The sequence below is a fragment of the Conger conger genome, chromosome 8 (assembly GCF_963514075.1).
Source record: "Conger conger chromosome 8, fConCon1.1, whole genome shotgun sequence".
NCBI classification, from domain to species: domain Eukaryota; kingdom Metazoa; phylum Chordata; class Actinopteri; order Anguilliformes; family Congridae; genus Conger; species Conger conger.
The window spans coordinates 49,507,328-49,531,693 of record NC_083767.1 but is presented as its reverse complement, the minus strand read 5'-3'; the positions used below and the strand labels follow the sequence as shown (position 1 = coordinate 49,531,693).

The 24,366-nt window shown below is 46.7% G+C and overlaps 1 protein-coding gene across 4 annotated transcripts; it reads right to left on the bottom strand.

The window, feature by feature from the left end:
• Positions 1–162: 162 nt before the first annotated feature.
• On the bottom strand, positions 163–24,285 carry bcl2l13 (BCL2 like 13). 4 transcript variants are annotated; one of them, XM_061252829.1, is made up of 7 exons: positions 24,149–24,285; positions 21,316–21,481; positions 16,561–16,629; positions 15,824–15,980; positions 15,222–15,294; positions 14,753–14,881; positions 163–4,376 (listed from the first exon to the last, which is right to left on the bottom strand). In XM_061252829.1, exons 2-7 carry the CDS (start codon positions 21,431–21,433, stop codon positions 3,489–3,491), a joined length of 1,434 nt encoding a protein of 477 aa, XP_061108813.1. In that variant the 5' UTR covers positions 21,434–21,481; positions 24,149–24,285; the 3' UTR covers positions 163–3,488. The 4 variants fall into 4 exon arrangements, with proteins under 4 accessions (XP_061108813.1, XP_061108812.1, XP_061108814.1 ...); XM_061252828.1 differs by lacking the exon at positions 24,149–24,285 and adding an exon at positions 22,689–22,906; XM_061252830.1 differs by lacking the exon at positions 24,149–24,285 and adding an exon at positions 22,486–22,682.
• Positions 24,286–24,366: the final 81 nt, after the last annotated feature.

Here is a 24,366-nt window from a genome sequence, read left to right as displayed (position 1 = left end):
ACAGCTGTGTGCTTACCTGTGTGTATTTGAAAAGCTTAACATTTGCACCTGCAAATCAGCAAATGGTACAGTTTTGACTTGTTCAAATGGTTAAGGTTAGCTGGTCTTCAGGCCTTTGAGCAGGTACATTTCACAACTTTCAAATGACTTGTGGACTACACACAGGGTTTAGAGATTTTATTACTCCTGGTTTTGAACTTTACACTTAGGAATCTCAATACAAAGTACAAAGCTAGGGCTTTTACATCCATACTGTTCTTTCCAAACTTCCAATTTGAAAAGACAACATTCCATTACTTTTCCAAAGGTAAGGATCGAGAATCTTAAGCATTCCAACTCATAACACTTGTGCACATAACAGCATCCTTTTACATTTCCATATATTAGAAGTGTCCAAACACTGGTTCCCACTCTGACAATGTGTCCTTTTCTGGCGTTTATTCATAAGCCTCATGCACTGGGCTTCCAGGCACCTGGCTATGCAGCAGACTGTGAGTAGGTGTCATTGTGCATCCATTTCAGACAGGCGAGTTGCCTGTGGATCCACAGCCAGCAGGTCTGGACCAACAAAGGTGTCTTGCACCAACAGCACTAACAAAGTTGTAGTTGTACAAACTCCGCTTTTAAGCCTCCATAACACTGAGGTGAAGCTGAAATGCCCCAGCTCTGTTAAGCTCAAGCGAGATCCTCACTCAGACTGCAGGGGCTCGTATGAGGATCTGCACCGCACAATTACAACGTTCACAGTTTCAATTTGCTTTCTGAAGGTAGCTAATGCTCGCTGTAGTGACTTATCTTGTAAAAAAAGAAAAGAAAATATAAGTGCTCTTTCACTTGACACCTGAGGCATCATATGCAGATTATTTTAATTCTCATTGCACATACAATGTAGAGCTGGTCTGAAGAACGGACATAAAAAAATATCCAAGTTGCAAAGTGTTTTTTGTTGTTTTTTTTGCTTTGCAAAGAATATTCCTTTTCCCCCCATCAAGGGAATGGTGTTGTTTTTATTGATTGTCTATGGCAGTGCTGGTATTGATATTTGTTTATGGATCATGTGTAGTGGTTTCCATCGGTTCTTGGTGGATGAGGCAACCAGACCACTGAAGGTGGGGAGTGGACCTGGTTTGCAATTCTACTGTAGTGAATGCAGTGGGAACATCAGCATGGTTAAACTGTAGCAAAGACTCACTCTGGACGCACAAGTCCCAGTATGACATGCTATGGGTTTGCTGGAGATGGACAGTGCTGGATGGGCTACTGCATTCAATAAGGAACCAGAAAAGGTGGCCAGGTCTAGCACTGATGATTCAGCACTGTACAGCAGTGCCTGCAGACTGCACTGGGGCCGTATTCACACAACACGCACACACTAATACACAAGGGTCACTTATGACCCTTTGAACAAATTACTCCTCTCAAAGAATGACTGGTACGGTGAAACTCCCTCACCATTTTACAACTATGCCTCCCCTCCCCCCCAAAAAAACGAAAAAAAAAACTGTTTTGGTTTTTCACCCCCTGAAGACTGAGCTGAAAGCCCTCGGTGAGCTTGAGACACAGTAGCAGAAGTGAAACCTTCATGATTCTTTACACTGCTGTCCACAACAGTGCAAAGATGATGCTGTTCTGCGCAACTGTAACATGGAATCTGGACCTATCCTCAGGCTGCTTTCAAATCGTACTCCAGCCAATCACAGAGCACAGCACAGCTAGTAATGCAGACAGCGGAGAGCCCCGTTAAAAGAATATAATGATAAAATATCCCAATTATTTTTTTTCATTTTCATTTTCTAAGTGGTTCTGTCTCACCATCGATGCTCAGCATTTCTAAACCATTGCAAAAATACAAAAACTAACAAGGAAGGATTTTAATCATCAGTTATTCTACAGAAGGCCAATACCCAGAAGAGTGATTTTCTAACACGAGTATTAAACCGTGACACAGTGGGCACTGCAGTACCTGAAGTGCAGGCAGTGGTGAAGAACTGCTGAAATGGGGAATGAAGGCCTAGCCCGTGAGAAGCATAGCAGCAGCTGTATGGTAAAACTGTGGAATCAGAGAGAGGTACATCAGGAGGGAGCACAAAGGATTTGGTCATTTCGGCCTTTGACGCTGCCCTGATAGCTACAATTGACACATTTAGGTACAACCTGAACTTCAAAAGGAAGTCAATCCTATTAAGATGAAGCGTCTATAAAAGGCAAGCACGCCTAAAATGTCATTTCATTTGGCTAACGTTTAATCTGGAGAGAGGAGACTTCTGGAATAAAAATTTTATTCAAATTGAAACAGTACTCCTGGTGTTCTCGATTTGTTTAACAAAATATTAGAGTCAATATCATCTCAGTACAGTAATGTCAATTTTTTATTAAATATAGAGGAACAATCTTGAATGTATCAGAATATAGAAAACAAATTTCATCTCAAAATAAGGGGAAAACCGGTAGGAGCAATCATGGTTGACAAAAATAATTTTTCAAGTTAAAACTGGACTGGAGCACCCTGCAGACTGAACTCAGGTTACTGACCATGTCCAGGTACCCCAAAACTATAGTGCTTGCTCCATAGTAGTCGTGGCAACAGTACTGTAACCTGACAACACTAAAGTTCACCAGTGGCAACTCGTTTATGATAGTGGCGAATGCGTTTACGTTTGCCTAGCTTGTTCAATTTTGGGGTCTGTTTGCAGCCTGTGGGGCTACTGAATTTTTACCCAGGTATACAAAAATCTGAGAAATCATCAACCAAGCCTGGCAACTGCATAGAAGGGAAAAAGTTGTAAGGTGCAGAAGACACCGCTAACAATAATGGAAAGAGTTGTTTCATCTTTGGGGTGCAAGGCATGTGGGCCTGCTAAAACACTGAACTGCCGGCAAGACCGTTTTTTCCAGTGCAAACCACTTCCTGCTGTCACGAATTAGAAAGGGCTCCGTGTAAGAGTTTTTGGGGCCGGGCGTTCGTTAGTGACTCCGTTTGTAACACAAGATAGCAGAACAGTGGAACTGCCGTACAGGAGCCAAGTGAGAGGACAGAAAGCCCGGCCATCCATTTTCCAATCAGATGACCGCTGTTCTTTGTGTCTATTGTGCCACGAGTTAAAAGCCTGCTGTGACTGCACCGAAATTTGAAAGGTCACTGTACTGAACACAACTCACCCCAGTTAGCCCCCATCGCAAACTATGGCTCCCTCATTGTCCCCTCCCCCTCCCAGATAGCTATAGACAGCTGACAGACCCCCCTCCAGCCTACAGGCGTGGGAGGATTCGAACCAATTCACCAACATGTATTCAGAATAGAAGCACCTGACCGAAACCAAGACAATCACTCCGTTGCCTTCAGACCGGGTTGTAGGAGTGATGTGTTTAAGAGGGGGGGGGGGAAAGGTGTCATGAGATGACAGAAAACAAAAGGAATGAGAAAGAGAGGGAGAGTGCACCCCGCAGCAGCCGGGGTGAGGGTGGGGGCAGAGGTGAGGGGGGCTTCTCTATTTCTTCCTGTAGGCCAGGGCTCCGTACGCCACCAGTGCAGCGATGGCCACCAGGGCGGCGCCGCCGTAGAGCAGCACGGGGAGCTCCGAGGGTGGGGGAGACTCAGGGGACGGGGGGCACTCGGGGGGCAGGGACTCTGTCTGCACTGGGGCCTCCTCAGGCGGGGCGATGGGAGGCTCCTCCACAGGGGGCATGGCCAGAGGCGCAGGGGCGGACTCCTCCGTGATTGGCTGGGGCTCTGCCGGGGGCGGCTCCTGCTCAGGCGGGATTGTGACAGGCTCAGGCTCAGGCTGTGGGAGCGGGGCGAGCTCCAGGCTGGGGGCCGGGGCCTCGCAAACATCCGGGGCCTCTACGGGGGCGGAGGCAGGGGGCTCCAGCTCCGACAGCGGAGCGGCCGGGGCCGGGGGCTCCATTTCGGCTCCCAGAGAGGCGGGGGCCGGAGCCTCCTCCGGGGCGGGCTCCTCCAGGGGGGCGGGGGGGTCGGGGGTCGGCGAGGCCTCGGCGCGGAGCTCGGCCAGCTCGCTGTCACTGCCGAGCACGCTCAGAACGCTCTCCTGCAGCTCCGCCTCCTCGCGCTCCACGTGCACGATGTCCGAGTTGGAGGAGTTGTTCTCGCTGCGCTCCTCGGCCAGCGCCCCGCCCTCGCTGCTGTCCAGGCTCTTGGCGTCCTCGGGGTCCATCACCTGCGCCCACGACTCGGGCAGAGACACAGGCAGGCTCTCCGTCTGCCAGGACCCGGGTCCGCTGCCGTCCCCCGCGTCCAGCAGCGACGCCGGCGGGCTCAGCTGGTCCGGCTGCTCCCCCGACAGGATGTAGATGTCGTTACTGTCCTCCGCTATGACCACGCCCGCGTCGTCCTCTACCTCCAGGCTGAACACCGTACCCTGGGAGGGGGGGGGGGGGGAGAGAGAGAGACCTTGGTCAACACCTTATCGAACCTAGGAAAGCACCTGACCTGAAGAACTGCTAGCTTTGCATTCTAAAATGTCTGCACTCCGAGTGCCTTTGCAGACGAAGGCGCACAGAAACCTCAGGCACTGGTTCTCTGAGGAGCCGTTCCGCGTCACAAGTGTGTGGTTTACGCATTTCACAGCGAGGTGGTAAAACCGAGCAAGACCACATCCCCATTCACATCCTCAGGTTAGTGCATAACAGGTTCAGTCTAGTTTTTCCATTTTAACTCATCCTTTACATAACCAGGGTGGACCTGAGATAGTTATAAAGATAATATCATCAAGACAAGGAACACAGAAAAGGGATAAGCCACACTGGCAATACACAGTGGTTAAATACCAAATACCTCTCAAATTAAAAAAAGACATTTTCAACACAGATTTTGAAATTCGGCCCTGGGGCACCCCTCTGCATACTGGTTCCCTTCAAGCCAAAACTGCGACCCATGAAATTAACAAGCTGTTAATTCTTAATTAGACACTAGTGTCTTGAGAGAAGATTTACCCAATTAAGCCCCATTATGCCAGAAATAGAAGTGCAATGAGGAATAACTGCTCCATATTAACATCCCAGCCAGATCAACAAACAAGTGCCATATGTGAAATGAGTCTTTTATAAAAGGAGCTGTGTTCCTCATGATTTATATTAGACTTACAGGAAAAATAAGTTGTGTTCTTTCAAGGTCATCGAAACAAAATCTAGTCAAACCTGCACTTTCCAAATGCAAATACTGAAGCGCTGTAAACAGGATAAGAACATTACTGTGTCTATTTTGGGGTAGCCTGACCCCTGGTGTTGACATGGCTGAATGACATATTGTGGCTCTTGAAATCTGCATCCTATTTAAAATGAGCTAGTGAGATACGAAACTTTTTACTAGCTCATCTAAATAGGATGCCGAATTAGTCAGGCAACCAAAATTCCTGCAGCTCAGTTACGAACAGATTAAAAACAGGCCTGCTGTGTCATTTTAGCTGGTATTGGCCCCGTTAACACAGCTAACAAAGAGCACACATCACACCAGCCACACACATGCTGCTTGCCAGGAAAACAAGGTCGACCAAAGTCTTTCAAACTACAAAAAAATCGGATGACGCAAAACCAAAAGAAAAACTTAATGGCGTGGCATTGTCCTCTGCATTCGATTGCCCTCTAAAAACAAAGCACCACAAAACTTGCTTTTAGAATATGTGCCTTAAAATACTCAACACAATCTTGTCTATTAACATGAAGTAAATAAAGATGTTAATTGCACTGAACTGAACTTAATAATAAGTGAAATTCCACATGCTTATCAGTAATGATCATTTTGTCACATGGAGCTTTGGCCATGAACTGCTCCACTCTGCTTTGAAATGCAGTCTAATGGCAAATGCAAACATTCATTACCATAATTTTCCCATCACTCCACTACCAGGCATTTGGTGTTTTTTCTCAGTGAGAACCAAGCAGAAGCGTGACACATCACCATGGAAGTTAATGTAGTGAACAACTCTACCAACACGCCCCCTGTGTGCATGAATACAACCTCCAGCAGTGGAAGTAAGGAAGAATTTCTACAGTGCAAAAAAGTATTGAAAATTAAAACGACAGTTTGGAGCAAGAACTGCTTACAGTTATATAGTAAATACATGTTTACATGCTAATCATTTGCTTATTTGATGGAAAACCGCATTTAGAAGGCATTTCAAGGCCTGTTTGCGTGGTGCCATTAGACTGTGTTGCAAAACAGATTGGAGTGGTTCCAGAGCTCCACAAAGAAAGATGTGACAAAATTATCATTAATATTGAGCAGCCTGGTGGAATTATTGCAGGCAAATGGGTCCAAGTCAGGGGGGAAAAGTTGAAGCTTTTTTTCGATCGACTATACATGGGTATTTAATATACCTCTACTTTTTGAACCTCTGTATGTGTGCTGGCGGGGAAAGAGTGTGTGTGTGTGTGTGTGTGTTTACGAAGGATGATGTGAAGAGTGGGTGAAATACTCCAAACAAAGGACAGAGCACTCAGTGTCTAAGAGAATCAAGCCTCACGCCATCTGACAAGAATACAAAGGAAGCAGAACCCCCCCCCCCCCCCCCCCCCCCTCTGGCATGTGAAAACAGGGGTAGAGGAGAGACTGTTCCCTGTTTTCACATGCTTTTCCCTGTTTTCACACCCAGGACCCCCCCAGCATGTGAAAACAGGAAACTGTGCCCTCTACCCGAGCCGTAACACAAAAAAACCCTGCCCATTTCCCCCCCATTAATGAAACATGCCACTGGAACACAGCCAATCCTGCACTCCTCCAGGTCAGAGAACAGACTTTTGTATTATTTGTGCAGGTTTATTTTTTTCATATAAAGATTTTCATTGTGCTTCATTGGAATATACTTTGTGCACCTTGTAAGAAAAAGTTTGTTATTACTCGAATACTAGCGCGTTATTATTATAACATTAGCAATTAAGGCCTAACAGGCTCTGTCCATGTCTGACCGTTTCCTCGACACAATTCTTACCTGATTTCAGTTTAAAAATACTGCAGTTTGCCCTCTGCCCACCCCCCTGTTAGATTTGTCCATCCCAGGTCAGGCTGGTGGGGTGATATCCCCACACACACTCACAGTGCAGTAATCCCCGGGCCTTGAATATGGGATATTCTCTCCTCTAATCCCAGCTCAGGCAGACAGACAAAAATCAAAGATTAATGCACTGCATGTATTGGCAGAAAGGGGGTGGGGCAGTGCTTGGCAGAGCTTGCACTACAGCTGTTTGTGTGCGTATACGTGCACGTGTTTGCTGACAGCGGCAGCCCCTGGGTGGACTGCAGGAGCATCAGAGGCCAACCGGCAGCAATGAGCCAGGCCGCAGACCGAAGACAGAGGGTCGGAACACCTGCACGCTGCGGAAACTTCCACCAAACCTCAGCTAGCTGAACCAACCAGAAACACGCCCTCCAGCACATGCCAGCCACTCCCCTGCACTCTCCGACCCTCAGGAACGGCATTAAACTCCACCCAAACACACGCCCATCGGCCGACTGGAAAGAGAATCAGGTCCACGGCAGAGAAATGGAAGATTAAATATCAGCAGATCAGTAGACCCCACCGGGTTTAAGCCGATTGGAGTGCGAGAGCCGGTTACAATTCATTTTTCTCAACGCACTGCGACCTTGGACAGATCTCAGTGGGATGGGGCAATTCTTCCGTACTGTGGACACGAGACTGGGAAACTGGCTTTGTGGGCACGCCGAGTAGAACACGTGCCAAGCACGTCCCCGCCTGCCACACAAACCGTCAAACATACTCTCACGCACACAAAATGTTTCTTTGAAAAGAATGAGGTACAATTCAGGGAAAATTGCAAAAAAGGAAAAGTCAAGTGACCTGTACGTTGCACCATTATGAAACACATCATTATGTCTCCTATCTTTACAAAAGCACACTTATCACAAAACTTTAAAAACCCTGAAACTGATAAAACTGTGCAGTCACAATGATAAAGAAGAACTTACTTTTGCGGTTTCTGTAGTTATGAAAAGCTCGCAGGAAGGACTGTACGAGACAGAGAGCGGAAAGTCACAGTCAGTGACCTTCAGCAGCCGCTGCAGTAGTAGGTATCAGAACAAACATGGCATCTTCATGGCAACAAGACCTCGCCCTTTAAAAGGGCGGCTAACATGGCGTACCTAAAAAGCAATGCGGAGCATGACGAGAAGCCCTCTGGCAGCGGACCGACACGCGTGCGATGTGACTCCAGTTCTCCGGTCGCCTCGGTCTGACTCCGCGGTGCGGAAAGTGCTCTGAAGCGGCCCTGTGCAAGGTGGCTGCAGCTGCACGCAGTGTTGCCGTGGGTCTGGTGTGACTGCAGTCTGGCTGGCTGCTCAGAGCAGTCTGTCCTGTTAGGTGGGGCAGGGCGAGCCTGTCGATCAGCACTCCCTCCCCAGCATTCTGCCAGCACCTTCCCTCCCTCGCTCGCTCCCTCCCTCCCTCCCGCGCCCTGGGCCTGGGCCTCGCAGCTCACATTCCTCCAGAGAGAGAGAGACGGAGACAGAGCCCAACACCCCTCCACCCAAGGGCGGAGTGCCACTTACACAACCCTCTGCACAACCTGAGTCAGGGCACCATTCATAATTCTGAGCTGCCTGACTCGACAAAAAGACCAACGTGACTTCAGACGGTCCACCAAGGTCGCCCGACTCCCCAAGCCCACGACCCAGGACTGTACCACTGCACCACCTAGTAAGCACACTTCCATGAGGGCCAGTCTGAGAGGCCAGTGCTTTAGGTCCAGTCTGAGAGGCCAGTGCTCGAAGGTCAGTCTCAGTCAACCACAGTAAATGGGCCTCCAAGGCTCACAATCTGAGAGAAAAACAGGCTCTGTGTAAACTCCTGTGAGTGGAGCTACCATAATTGGTCGATCACAAGTCTTAATCAAGTACAATTAAGCCAAATTATATTGTCCTCCACTGAAACTTACGACCGGTCACCAAACTCAGTGATCAGTCAGGTGGGGAAAGCATGGTGGAGAGATCCCATTACAGCAGTTCCATTCTGGCTCTAGTGAGATAATGTCAGATGGACTGCATTAACTGCGTATGCAGACATTGTGACTGCAACACAGACACACAGACTTTCCCACTCCTACTGGAGTTATGTAACGCTGTGGGCCTGGGGTGGAAATGCCGACAGGAACACCGGAACCTCCAGTCTCACCGGAGCAGCAATGCAGTCTGCTTCACCACCCTGCCCCATGACTTCTGTGAACGGCTAACTAACCAATTACATTTCAGGACGGGGCCACACAATTTCAGAATGGTCAAATGAGGGAGAACCCATTTTCTGCTGGTTGGCTCCGAGCTCATAATTCCATTATTGTAGTTGTCAGGCAGGCTTCTTTGGGAGGTGGGGGGTTGTGGTAATTCAAGGCTACAGTAGTGCTCTCGTGCTACAAAACCTCTGCTTCTGCGGAGCCAAAAGCAGCTTAATTACCTCCAAACCAGGTCTATAAGACGGCTTCAGGAAGACACGATGCACACCAGGATTCCCCACTACCCGTACCTGATCTTATTAAACCATTATGCCTACGTAATCTCATTAAAGCGCCATTCTCCCATTAACCCCTTCCACCCCAGTGTAACAGGCTCCTGCACTGGCCACTCTCTAATGAATAATACAGCGCTGCGTGTACAGTGTCTCAGAAACACTGCCAGCTCTGCATACAGTTCACTGAACACAATCAGACAGTGTTGACACGCACCCAAAAATCCATACTCATCATGGGGTACTTTAATGTATCATTTACTATTTATCAGTTTAGCAGAGGCCAGTGAAGGCAATCAATAAACAAATAAAATAATCCATAGATTAGAACTGGCTAATAAACATGGTGGTGCCATTCAATTCATTTAAATGAACTTAAAGGATTTGGCCCTCAAGCACTCGGGAGCACAGTGGCTATTTCCCTTCTGTTTAAAAGCATCCATGCTTCAATGCCCCTGTATCAAGGGGTCTAAGAGAAGTAGTGTAGTCGTTGGGCACTGGACTTGAACCCTGAAAGATATAGGTATGATAAGAGGTGGGGAGCTGCCATACCACTCTGATAAAAATCCAGCCATAGAAAGGGGCAGTGTTAAAAGATGTAATAAGAGGTTCTGCCTTGACCTTACATATTGTACTGCCCTTTTACAGTTATGGTGCAACCACTGCTGGAGGTGGCAATCCCAGTTATCACATGATAACAGGTTTAACTACCAAAATTATACTTGCAAAATGAAAGCTGAAAAGCCTGCTACAGGAACAGAAAGCCTTGGAAAGCCCAAACGCAATGTTTATAGATATCAAGGACAACAACCCCTCAGTTAAACTTTAGATAAGAGCAATGAATTCAAAGGGTAGACCTGTGTGGACATTTCCCAGTAACTGACACCGAGCACGTAACCGCCATCTCCCACGTAACCGCCATCTCCCACCCACGCCAGCGGAGACCTCTGGCACAGTGCTACCTTCCAAAATGGCCCGTCCCATTTTTCGTCTGACCGTCTGTCTGTAACACAGGGGGGTGTTCGTGCCTCACCAGGTGACCCAGGTCATTACGACGGCCTCTCCTAGAGGGGGGGAATGTTCCAGACCAGAGCCAGATGTCTCCACGGCCCCTGCAGGGCTGGAGGTCTCTCAGCAGAAAGTAGGTCAGGCTCAGACAAGAGCTTTATCTCCAGTTATTCATTAATTTTTTCACCATAGTTGGATGAAAAAAGGCAGTTTCTGCTTCAGAGTGAAGTACAGGGTGGAGTACAGCAACACTGTAATATTTAACTGACCTTCTGTATGACAGCGGCCTATAGAAGTCCTCTAGTACACGCCACATAGGAAAGGTCTGGAAGCATGTTATATAATGCATGACGGCGGCAGGCTGGAGGCCTAGTGGGGGCAGCAGCAGAGACGCAGCACTTTTCAACAGCCAGTCCGCCTGAAGGACAGGGCGTCCGCCACAGATACCAGAGAACCTATGGACTGCCACGAGTCCCTTCTATCACGACATCAATACATATAGGCAGCTTTCAGCCTCACACCTACACACACACACACACACACACACACACACACACACACACACACACACACACACACACACACACACACACACACACACACACACACACACACGTGGTACACAAACACACACACACAAACAAACAAACAAAACAAAAAAGGCCATGTTTGATGGACCCTGACAGGATTGTGCAGTCATGCCTACTCATCCCCAAACACCACTACGGGTTGGCATTTACCCTTTTCAAAATGTCTTCTCTCCATTTCCCTCAACAGAACATCCCCCGCCCCCCTGTTCTATCCATCCCTTTTGTAGGGGATGTTGTCGTCATCGCTGTCATTTCAACAGCACACAGTGACGATTCAATGACACCCCACAGCTCTCAGACATAATAATAAAGTAAAAGTAAAAATACAAACAACAATATAAGCCATTATAGCATGATAATACAGTCTTAGATAGTCCCAACCGCACACTAGAAGGGCAGCGATTACTGTATAAACATGATAAGCCTTGTTAAAGTGAAATGGATGAATCCGATATCCATCAGTCGGTACAGACGGTAAAGTGAACTATGGAACACGAGCCATTGTCCTGAGCGACGTCCCTTCTCACTGTCAGGGCGCTGTGTGGTTTACAGTCACCAGAGAGCCTAAGGTTTCAGAACACAGCGTCCAGGACAGGACCAGGACCCTCAGTTCAAAAAACAGGACCACCGCCTGCCTGCAGACCAGACCCAGACCACTCGGTCACACAGCTCCCCAGCGGTCCTTCACAGTGACCGATACGGTCACTCAGCCAAACACATGCCACAACCACAACCACAAGCAGGAGACAGACAGCTCTTACCTCACTGAGTCCTTGCTGTGTGCGAGGGACGGACAGATGTCAAGAGGTCGGAAAAAATGGGGACAGATGGAGGCCAGAGACACAGTGGAAAGCCAAAGTAAGCGGATGAGAGAACGACAGAGAGGAGCACGCACAGCCTGCTTTCACAGCACTGGGGCAAGTACTGCACGGCAGCTCACCCTCTCTTCCTCCGTCCCTCCCTCCCTCGGTCTGTCCCTCCCTCTCTCCTCCCCCCGTCCCTCCCTCTGTACCGCTGATATAACACACAGCAGGAACGTGGCCTCATTTGTGTGTGTGTGTGTGTGTGTGAGAGACAGAAAAATAGAGTGAATGGGCGACAGATAGCAAGAATGAGGCAGAGAGGGAGAACAAGACAAGAGACTGAGACAGAGAGAGAGAGAGAGACAGATAGTGAGTGAAACAGAAAAGGGAGAGTAAGTCGGAGAGAAAGATTGCATGTGATGCATAGGAATCCAAAGACAAAGGCTTCCCTTGACACTTCTACATCATTGAAGCCCTAATTAAATTCATTTGGCTGAATGAGTTCTGCCATTCTTACAGATGGCGGCCTCCATTAACAATACAGAGTCCCCCACACGACAGAACCTGCGATGACAGCATGAGTAGTTCTTACTGGATACATTATATTTAGTATATAAAATATATTACACTGAATTACATTACAGTCAAATGGTAGTATTATTATATACTGAGAAACAATGTCTGACAGATCCATAACCACAGTACGTGACTGAAAAGAGATTACATGGAAACACACCTAAAAATAGGAGGTCAAGAGCAGCAAAAAAATCCAAAATGGACACCTGAGAGCGCTGAGGAGCCAATCAGTGGCCTTCTGACGACCAACACAAACCTGCCTTGTTCACTAATATGCGACAGCACAGGACATGTTTGGTCATAAAATGGTAAATTAAAAAGGGTTGCGGGACCGCTGGTGGAGAGGGACCAGCACGCTGAGGTAATGACCAACATGCGATGAAGATGGAGGAAGGACAGCACAGGAGAGGACACTGGGCATGCCCACTGCACTGCCCTGTAAGTGTGACTCACACAGAGAGCAGGGAGAGGGGAGGTGAATTAGCAGGGCTTCTGCTGCTAACGCTAGCCAGCTCTCACTCTGCTCTCTCCCCTATACTTGATCCTGCAGCCATGGCCTGAAGCCTGCTGTCAAATAGCACACCTGGTAAAGCATTCACAGGCCAGCAAGACTAAACAATGACAACTCCGTCAGGACAGCAATATGTACTGTACACTGAAGAGAGCTTCTGGGTACATACCAGCACTACTGGGACAACACATTGACATTGACATCACTCCTGCTCCTTGATATACAGTAGAACAGCATCACTCTGCGAAGTTCTCCATTTTGCCAATGTTGAGCCACTGAAGATTTTGAGAATGTTGAGTGCAAATAAATTCCCATACCTGTGTTCGAAGGCCTCCGTTTTTACATTTCCACACACTGGAGGATGGACCACTGATCTTTAATGGTTAGGGCTTGCATTTGTCCCGCGGTATGTCTGCTGAAAACCACAAACTCCAGCCCTCCCTGGCTGCTTCACACAACGGGAGATATGAGAAGTCTGCTAAGCTAAAGACGCGGTCCCCAGCAGAGAGAACTAATCACATTAAGGGCGTGATGTAATATTCTAAGCGGCTAACTCGCATCTTTGATGTCACCGTCAGGGCTTCCAAAAAGTATTCTTAATATTTCTTTACGGATTCAGCAATTCTCAACAATATGGAAAACTTGGCCTTTATTGAGGGGCCATCCCACTGTTGAAATGATCGCCTCCCAAACGTCAGCACAGCTGTGACAGGAGTCCCAGACAACAACAACCTCAACAAAATAAAGGACTGTTTGTCATGTTTGATGCTGCACTTTATATCAACACTATACACACACACATGTATTTACATACTCATGTTGTACTGTACTGTATGTTAATTAAAATGTAAATGTATGTTAATGCAGTCTTTACTTATGCATTGTAAAAAGATATAAATGCCAGCGCGCACAGCGAGATGCCAGAAGACACTAATTCAACGGATACCAATAAATGCAACTAGATCCCATTTAAATTTAATTTAACGGGCACTAGCATACTATGAAAGCACACAGACAGCCACTGCCTTTAATTCAACAATCCACTGCACCATACACGCTAGCATAGTCAAAACACAGGCGCCCAATCTGCCAAGGAAGTGAGTGATATTATAGCCAATCACATAGCACACAACTTGATCACACAAGTGCTCAGCAGGACGTTCCATTTGGGAGCCTCCCTCTGACTCAACCAGGCACTGAGACATAATCCAGTGTCTCTCGGAGTTCGTCATTTGGAAAGTGCACACATTCATCCCCAGAAGACATCCCCGGTTAGCCCCACTGCCATTAGCAAACACATTTGGGATTACTCTTCTTTCAATGAGAGCAGGAGGGATTAATTGTGCAAAGCACCGATGCAAGGATTAGAGCTGGAACAGGTGTCAGTCAAACAAGAATTTTGTGTCAGTGAGAATGTGCTGTAATGTAGTCCTGCCAGCAGAGTGAGGTGAGCCGGCATCCTGTCAACACCAATTGAAGGGAAATTAAACTGCACTGGAGTTACCATTATTAAATGCCATCCGTATATATTAAAATTCACTGCGGGGAAAAAACACATCCTCCAAAATTTCCAGTATCAGAGATCAGTACTAAAACATCTGGCGCCATCTTATGGCAGAACAGCTGTCTGCAATTCCAATAGCAAAATGGGCAAGAGAAAAGGGATTTTTTAAATTCTAATTTATCAGCTACACTAAAGCTGGCAATGCCCATACGACCGAAGCTGAGAAAAGCTAATAAACTACAAAACCGATACACCCCTCTCCGCCAGCCTGTTCCCCACCCCAGTTCACTCACCCATCCGCCCTGCTGGATAATGTAGTCCGCTTCAGTTTCCTCCAGGTAACGCACCCCCAGCGGTAGCAGAGTGGCCAGGGTCTGGCCCTCCCCCTGCAGGGTCTGCAGCAGCACTAAAGGCACCAGCACCTGGGAGGGACACAAACACAGCTCTCATTCCAGGCCCACATCATTACACCCACCAACACTTCATCCCAACCCTATCATCATCCCATGCTATTTAGACTGTCTACATAAATGCCATTTAAAAACAAATATTTACACCTTTTTATTAAGTATAGCTACTTGTGATTTCTTTAGTTTTTATAACTTTTTATAAACAGTATAAACAATCATTTTTTATAGTCTGTTGGAACAGCTTGTACATGCGTGTGTGTATTTCAGGCGTCTGATTCACAGTGATGTTATTTCGATGTGCAGCAGGAATGAGCAGGGGCAGCACAGCTCTGTGAAGAGCAGGGAGCCTCACCTTATTCCAGTCCCCCTGGGAGTGAGAGGACACCTCCAGCACAGCGTCACGGAAACGCTCGTAATCCAGGGGGCTGCAAAACGCACAGGGGTCAGACTGAAGTCGTGAACAGGGGCACGCGTGCACACACCAGAGACCAGCCACAGGACAGAAAGCTTAAGTTATTAAGTTATCAACCAAGGAACACCGTGAATCCAGTTTCAACACCGTTCAGCAGGTCAACTCTGACTCTGCTTCAAGGTCGGGCATTTCTCACACACGTGCTAGCGTCCGTATAGCTTCCCTGACGACATGCCTCATTGGCTCAGGCTGTATTTTTAGAAGTCACAGCCCATTGAAAGTCATGTGAGAGAGAGAGAGAGAGAGCACTGCCTTACGAGCACATACCCTTGTCACCTAAAGGGCATCATTCCACATCATAACTTGGGAATCTGTACAGACTATTGTGCAATGAAACTACAGCAGAATGCAGAGTCAGCACACGTACTGTACACAGGCTGTACAGATTTGCACAGGACTGCAGAGCTCAGAGTGAGCTGCGTAGGAGAGGATGGAGGAACACGTGTGAATTCGGCGGCAGTGCCAGCGGCTGGGGTACACACGCGTTGAGGAGGGTCTGCAGAGCGGAGCTCAGGGGTGTCTCCAGGTCTCGGGCCACGCGGTCCCCCAGGGACGCCAGGCAGTCCTCTATGGAGCTCTCTGGGTTGGCGGGGCTGAAGACCGGGGACGTGTCGCAGTCGAAGCCTGTACTGGAGGCCGCTGCAGGAGAACAGACAGACACGCTCAATAAATCACACAAAACCATCCGTAGTTCAATCCTGAGGTGTTCTGAAGGAAATGGAGTTTGGAGAAGTGAGTCAGAGTGTGAACATTCCCCGCAGAATCAATAAGAGTATGAATAGATCCCTCAGCTGGGGTCCCTGGGCTTTAGCGCAGCTAGCTAATCGGTGTGCGGGGAGGCTAGCTGGGGCCATGGTTCGACACCTACAGCATACCTAGCCACATTACACCAACTGCCACGGGGGGGCCTGAAGAGGGAGCATGCGGGAGCCTGTTCTGCCCTGTGTTCCACTGTCAACGTTATGCAATGTTTAAGCTACGAGAACAAGCACAGCTTCTAAGAGCAAACAAAGCTGTCAGACAAGCACTGCCACCCCAATGTTTTCATGTTTGAGGGGTGGGCAACTATTCCAGCATGTTCCATGTTTAACACACACACACACACACACCAAGTGAGTGTGCATTTGAGTATGTGTGTTCGATGTTTAACACACACACACACACACACACACACACACACACACACACACACACACACACACACACACTCTCCACTCACAGGCAGCAATCTCCTCCTTCAGCCGCCTGAGTTCCGCTTCGATTTCCGTCTTCAGCTCCCTGTTCCTCTCTGTTGTGACAAAGCCAGGGAGATGAGCATCAGATATTAATAAACAGTGATTAGTGAGAACACCCAACATGACCTCATGCCCGTCCAGAGTCATTTCTTTCATTTATAAAGCTTTACATACTTTAGTTTGACACCAGTAATTTCAGACATTAGAGTCAAACTCTGAATCCTATTTTAATAGCCATGACATCCATATGGAGCTGCAACTCAAGCACACAATATTCTGGGACATGAAGCGTTTATGACACACTGCAGAAATAGGAAGTCAACTTGATCAGAGCATTACCCTTGTATGCTCTCACTTTGCACCCTCAGCCTTAAGGAAAATGGGGGTACAACGCATCTGGACACAAAGAGTTGAGAAGATGCTTTTGTAGAGATAGCCTCAACACAACGAGTACTAACGAGACGCCTTGTTTTGAGTTCTCCTGAGTATGCATGAATTTGTGTTGTGACTGATTTTATGGACATTCTTCACTGACTGGACTGCCATCCATAGTAATCCCTGATTGGCACCCATCCCTCACTCACCCAGAAACAGTTTCACAATGCAGTCCAAACTTAGGCCCAGGACAGGCACACTGAACACCCTGTCCCTATGCAGCATTACAGAGCAGGGCACCTCAGACATTGCCTGGTCGCAGGTCATATCAGACTGGAAAAACTCCACCACCCACCCCAAAACAGACACACACACCCACACCTACTTTAAATAATCTATAGCGACTAATACAATATCAAAGGCTGCTCTGCTCTTTTAATTCACTTCATTCACAGAGAACAAAGTGCAATGAAACCACAGTTATCTGTTCTGATCGGTGACCTTTCCTCCACCACAGTGAGGTGGTGCAATGACTGTGCATTGAGAGCACGCATATACATCTATATAAAGCTTCAGTTAGAGAGTTAAACAGAAGCCTGGGCAAAGTTCGAAAGGTCAGGAAGAACAACAAACTAAACCATAAGGCAAAGACCTTTGGAACCACACAATTCTACGCAAGGTCAATCTTTTACACAACGGGCTTATCTGTACTCAACACGAGACCCTCATGGGCAACAGGACAGCAAATAAGTGTCCACTGTCGCTCTCTAGAATAAAGGGTTTACTAATATCTCTCAAACTGGTAGAGGATGATCATATCTATGACAGCATATTCCAAATGAAGAGGGCAGGAATTGGTTAAAAGCTATAGGAGCTGGAGGTCGTGTTGCAATAACAGCGTTGTATGTACATTAAACAGACAGTATGGAGTCGTCACAGGCTGCACCACGTGACCGGCGAGCAGGATGTGACTCATGCTGTGCTTAGCCCCCCCCCCCCCCCCCCCCCCCCCCACACCCTCTCCATCGCACGCAGCCTAGGCAACATGTACAGCTGCAGGCTCAGCCCGTTCTCACACACACACACACACACACACACACACACACACACACACACACACGAGGATGACAGGGATGGCAGGGAGCCATTCCTCTGTACACCCACGTAGTAGCACTCATTCAACCATTCATGAAGCCAGCAGAGAGTTCTGCGAGCATATGCGCAAGGGAAGGAGACCGGCCATGAAAATGTAACTCTTTCTGAAGACACAGCCCACTGAAAGTCCAGTGTGAGAGGGAGAGTAGAACGAGAGAGAGAGATATGCTGTACTCCATATTTTCCTTATTTCGCTGTTGTTAGTGCTGACTGCCCTATTCCTCCATGTGGTGCACGCAGGGCCCAGGACAGAGGAGCCTGCTGGGGTGCCTACCATGATCAACGGCCTGAAGGAGCCCTTACTACACCCCCCCACCTTGCATAGCAGAAGCCTGGTTCCCACAGACGATCCTGACATTTTGCCTCATGCAAATGGCAGTGTGCATGTGTTCTGAGCCTCATGAACACATGCAAATACACGTTTGCGCATGCGCGCCCGCGCACGCACGCACGCACGCACGCACGCACGCACACACGTGCGCAATGCAGTGACAATGGCATTTTTCCCCCCTCGGTCCAGCTGCTGGATCAGCATTTGAGTCAGAGGTTCTGCAGTCAGACTCGCTCGCGTGAGTAATTCAGCAGTGATTACACGCGACGGCCTGTCAGAATGGGTAACAGCCCGAGCGGAAAGAGGGATCAGGCACTCATATCTCCCTCTCCCTCTGCCTGCCTGCCTGCCTGCCTGCCTGCCTGCCTGCCTCCCTCCCTCCCTCCCTCCACACCAGGAGGAAAAACGAGAGAGGCTTCTGCTTTCCGTGTCTGAAGTTCCATGACCAGGAAATACCTTCGGGGAGGAGGGGACCCTCATTCCAGAGTATTCGGCACAACCTAGACTTACCCCATTTCCTGTCCCTCAAGTAAGGCTGAGGGACAGGAATTAATAGCTTATATCTCAGTGGTGAATAAATGATGCAGGTATGTGGTATGAATTGATGTAACACACACACACACACACACACACACACACAGCTCCACTTCCTATTAGAAACTAATATAAAAGGCTTGATCCAGCACAGCTGTTGACCTTATCCAAAACAGGAAACAACCCCAAACAATTGTGCCTTCACATATTTTGTTTAGATGATCTAGTCCCATGGATCTCAACGAACGCACAACTAAGAAATCACATTGAACAATGTATTTGATCATTGAACGCAGTTATGAAAGGCGACTAACTATTTATAAAATACTATATATAAATCACTGGATGAAGTCAAGGACCTTAATCACTTGCCTCTATGCTAAACAATAGTAATACTAGGCGCTTGAAAGGGAAATTACAGCAGAATAAAAAGCGGATCAAAGATAAACCTCCAAGCACTTAATCACTGCATTTATTACAGAATTTATCAAAAAGGTATCCCTTACAGATGGGTAAAAAGATAGTCATGCAAATCAATCTCCTAACATTATCACTACAGTCTGCAGCTTTCTGTTGATCCTTCATTCTTCCTCATCTTTTCACCTGTTGCTCACTTAGATCATTAAATCATATTAAGCAGCTCCGTGCACCTTAGAAATGCTGTCAACAAGGGACAAGCCTGCACAGCAGGTTGGCAAGCAAAGGTCTATTGCTACACTTTACTGCAAGAGTACACAGCTCCATCCCCTCAGAGACTGAGCCCCTGTGGGTTTATGGGCCTATTTCTCAAGACCAAGCATTCAGTAAACCGATTGAACTTGGCTGATAAAATAAGTTAAGATGCATTGAAAAACCCCCAAGAAGCAGCGTTTTGCTTCTCATTGCTTTGCTCTTATAAGCAGTCAGTCTTTTCCTCTCAGGAAGGGGGCAGCTGAGAGCCACTGAGGAAATGTGCACGTACTGTAACTTAAGTTAGCACAGAGCTACTTCTCACCTCTTTACCAAAGGACAACCAGAAATCTCAGTCCAACTGACATACCTCTCAATAACAAAAATGTGAATGGACTGCAAGAGATTAAATGTACAGGCCAGAAATTAATCTGTGGGATTTAATAGGGCTGCAGTCTTACCTTTCAGCATGCTACAGACTATGCTAAAGCATGTATGGGCAAGTCTGGACCTGTAACCCCTCTGCACCTCAATCCACCCCCCACCACACACACACACACACACACACACACTCTTCTCCTAACCTCTGCCTCATGCATCTGAAACTTTGGAAAATCATTTCAACATGCCTATTGGCTTAGTAGACGTGGAGCAAAATAACCAGTTTCCTGATGGCAGAGGAATGAGCACCTTGGTTTGAGCGTCCCAAAGCTGAACACATTACATTACATTACATTATTGGCATTTGGCAGACGCTCTTATCCAGAGCACTTTTTAAAAGCCCTTTACCCATTATCGTGAAATATGCAGATATCCCTCACTACCAGAAATTTCCAATGTGAAAAGCCACTTGAGAACAAGGGGAAGGGGAGAGACCATACCCCCTGCCTGCTTGAAGCCTCCCTTTGCAGATAGTCCCTTACCAAAAGCCAGCCTTCACTACCCTGTCCTGGGACTGGCCTGTGAGTGCGTGACTTGGACTGTGAAACACAAGATCCCTGTGGTTGCTTCTGTATACCAAACAGAGGCAACGCGGCTGCTTTCTCACTATTGATTTTTCACACTGTAGCTGAAGCGAATGCATTCCTCAATTCTGCTCACTTGCAAGACAGTGCCACACTACAGACCACTTGTATTTCACACTTGGGACAGCAGGTCGCAGTAGGTAGACAAAGTCAAATACATTGTTGGGGGCGATTAATAAAGCTGTAACTCAGGGGACCCTAGCTGCCTTAAATGCACACTACTTCCCTCACAACAGATAGCTTGTCACAGTCCAAGCTGGGGCTTGAGACTACTATGTATTGGCTATAAGGCCAATGCTAACCTGCATTCGTGACAGGCCCCTCCACAGAGCAATGTGAAACCCGTGCCATCAGACAACTAGAGACACTTGAGAGAATGGCATACCTTGCCTGGTCACAGTGACATTTATTACTTCCAGCCTTCTTTCGCTGAGCTTTGCAGCCTGACGTGCCACCGTGTTTAAAATAAATTCCTTCTCGGAGTGGGAAAAAGCCAATAAAGAAACCAATCTGATTTAGTGCCAGTGATTGTGATGAGGCTTTGTTAATGACCAGTTCCAGGGTGTTCCAGAATGCGGAGCCTTGGATGTTCACCTTGCTCATCGTCCCTTTACCCTCCCATTTCCCCAGTCACAGCCTCACCCCCTTACCTTCAGCAGCAGGGCCCTGAGATCTGGAGGGTGGGAGCAGGCCCAGGTAGTTGAGAACAATGAACTTGGTCTCATAGTGGAACCCCTCAGGCACAGTGGTGGAGCCAGCAGCAGCCATTGAAGAGGAGTGTCAGGCTTAGAGGAACATGCAGTCAAATCCACACTTCTAAAATAACAAAATAGAGAGAAATATGATCACAATTTAACAACAATTAACTTCAGCTCAAAGTTGCTGTGGTACTACAGAGAAAAACATTGATCTTGCCCAACAAACCAACATTGGAATGAATTTGAATAAAAAGAAGGAATAGTCCATGAGAAAAGCTATGTCAAATGCAAACTGACTACCTTCTCAAGTATAACGAATGAGAAGTCATGGGAACTTCCCCGTATGTGCCATCTGGAGTAGACGGAAAGTTAAAGGAACGTGCAAGAACAGTTCACAACTGGCACAGGGTGGCAAGAGGGTAGGTGTTGCATTTCATGTAGAGCGGAGTCAGACACGTGCGACAGTAATTTGAGAGCATATAACACCAGTTGTCATCCAAACCTATAGAAATAGGCCTATAGTGTGTTCATATATATTCATACCGTGGCGCCCAATCAGCTAGTTAATATCAGAAATAGCGTTGGATGACCCAACCATGCCAACCATGACCCGGGTACTGACGCACAATCGCTGACCAGATATCATTACCGAGATTCTTTACTTATTCCTGCGTATAAATTGTTACAAATGTTTTATGCAAGCTTCTGTCGCTTCAGCCTAACGCAAAGCAGCGGTCAGACTACACGGATACAAATGCATGCTTGGATAATATATAGATTATATATTTGTGACTCGCAAAAGAACCAGCCAAACGGGTTTCTTTAACAATGGTCAGCTTAACTGGCTGGATAGATAGATACGGTTCACAAAATTATGAAAACCTTCCTGCTAGTCTATGATTACTACATCGGCTAGTACTATAACAAATGTTAGCCAGTGCACTTATTACAGAGAAAAACAACCATGCATAAATAGTCGAAATATACCTCTATACAAGTTCCTAACAAACTTACAAACTGAGAATGTTTCCACACTACCTAGCAAGCTGTCTACAGCCGACAGCACACACACAGCTCACACTGTGTGACTACCACATTGTTCCCCTCGCTAACCACACCTACCTCACTCTTATCGTTTCCTCACGAATGAGATGTTAACGAAGTATGAATCAAATGCAGCTACCGATAACTGTATCCACAAGAAGCAGTCGTGCAGTTCCGTTAGCCAGATATCTAGTTTCATTCCCTGTGCTGAATGGCAAATTCAGTCTACACAAAAGACGTGCTGTGTGCCACATGAACCACAAAACGCCTCCCTTACAAACCTGTTAGCTAGTTAGCTAGCCACCCTTTTCCGCCGTGCCGCTTGGTTATTTGCAGGTCAACGCTTCCCTTCCGAGGTTGAAAGCCTGTATGTTATGTATTGCGTCCCACCGGTTCCTAATTTAGAGTCCAGGCAGCCATCATGCGGGCAGGACAGAAGCACAACGAGACGCATGCAGCCAGCGACTCTTTTTGGGGGTGGGGTCAAAGGGCGTAGCTAACGAACACATTTCTTCAGAGATATTGCAAAAAATGAAAGCTGACAATGCCAGTGATACACGCTGATCGTCGTTATCGTTTTCTTCCGGCACAACAAGTAAAATGTCCGTACTTGAGTCCCTGTGCCAAAAGCTTCCAAAGGCATTGTGTTCGCGCATATACTTTATATGTGTAAGTATTCAAACTGTAGAAAGGTGACCTTGATTATATTCGTGCCGTCAACACTCTCCTTGGTTGGTCATTATACAAGTACATAATGCTGCTTGTCCCTTCATTTGGAAGTAATTCGTTGTGGGTTTATGATTTTCCACTATAACACAAAAGATAACAAACGACCCCGCCCCCCACGTATGTCGGATGAAGTGATTGAAACAAGCTACAGTGTAAGATCTTATCTATGAGATAATATATTTAGATGAATTACCAGCATGCGCAACTGGGATGTTGACTAGAAAATAGCAATAAGCCGTGGCATGCTGCCACCACGTGGCCCATGTACGATCTTGTACCGTAGCCTTGTGTCAGTTTTACGCCACGAAGATTCCATATGATAGTGTGACTATCAGAAGATATCCTTTACTACAAATGCCGAGCAAACAAGAGCAAACAAGTTAATCCACGTTTTAACTAGATATTTTCCCACACGAAAGAAATGTATTTTGCTATATATTTATTAAATATATAAATATATAAGGGCAAAAAAATAAATTGTCATATCTTGTATGACAATACATATATTATGTAAAAATGTAATAAATATATTGCCATATATTTTAGATGTCTTGAAATGTATGGCAATACCTTTTTTCCTGTGTAGTTTAATACATAGGTTGTAATTTAATAGAATCCTACTGTTATCGGGATTATATATTTTGTGCATATTGATTTAAAAAAGAAAAAAAGAAATCTATACAATTGGTATTGAGGTGCACGGTCATTAATTGCATTCATTTAAATAACGACAATAGCATGACTACCTGTAGTTGCTAAAAGTCTAATGTAATCAGTTTATACAAACACAACTATAGACAATATGTCGACTGCCTCATGACTTTGACCATCAGTGTAAAGTTGTCAGTTCATACGACAACTTCAAAACAGAAAAAAGATATAGTGTCGGACGTTGTGACTGTCTATACCCACTATAGCTCCACGCCACGTGTTTATACTATGCATAATATAAGGTTATCACGTACAGATTAACAAACGTCCAATAAGCACTTTACATTGTAAATTTGCTTACCGCTTTGCAGGCTACAAATTGTCTATCAAGTAATCTCTTAATATTATATTTCAACGAAAGCGCTTTCCTATTCCATAGGTAACACACTTATCAAATTACAAAAGTTATGTGAACGCACTCGTCACTCTACACGTGACAACGCGCAATCGATGCTGATTGGTCTGTGGCAATTCACCCGGAAATATTTATCACGTGATGAGGGCTGTTCTTGCTTGTGA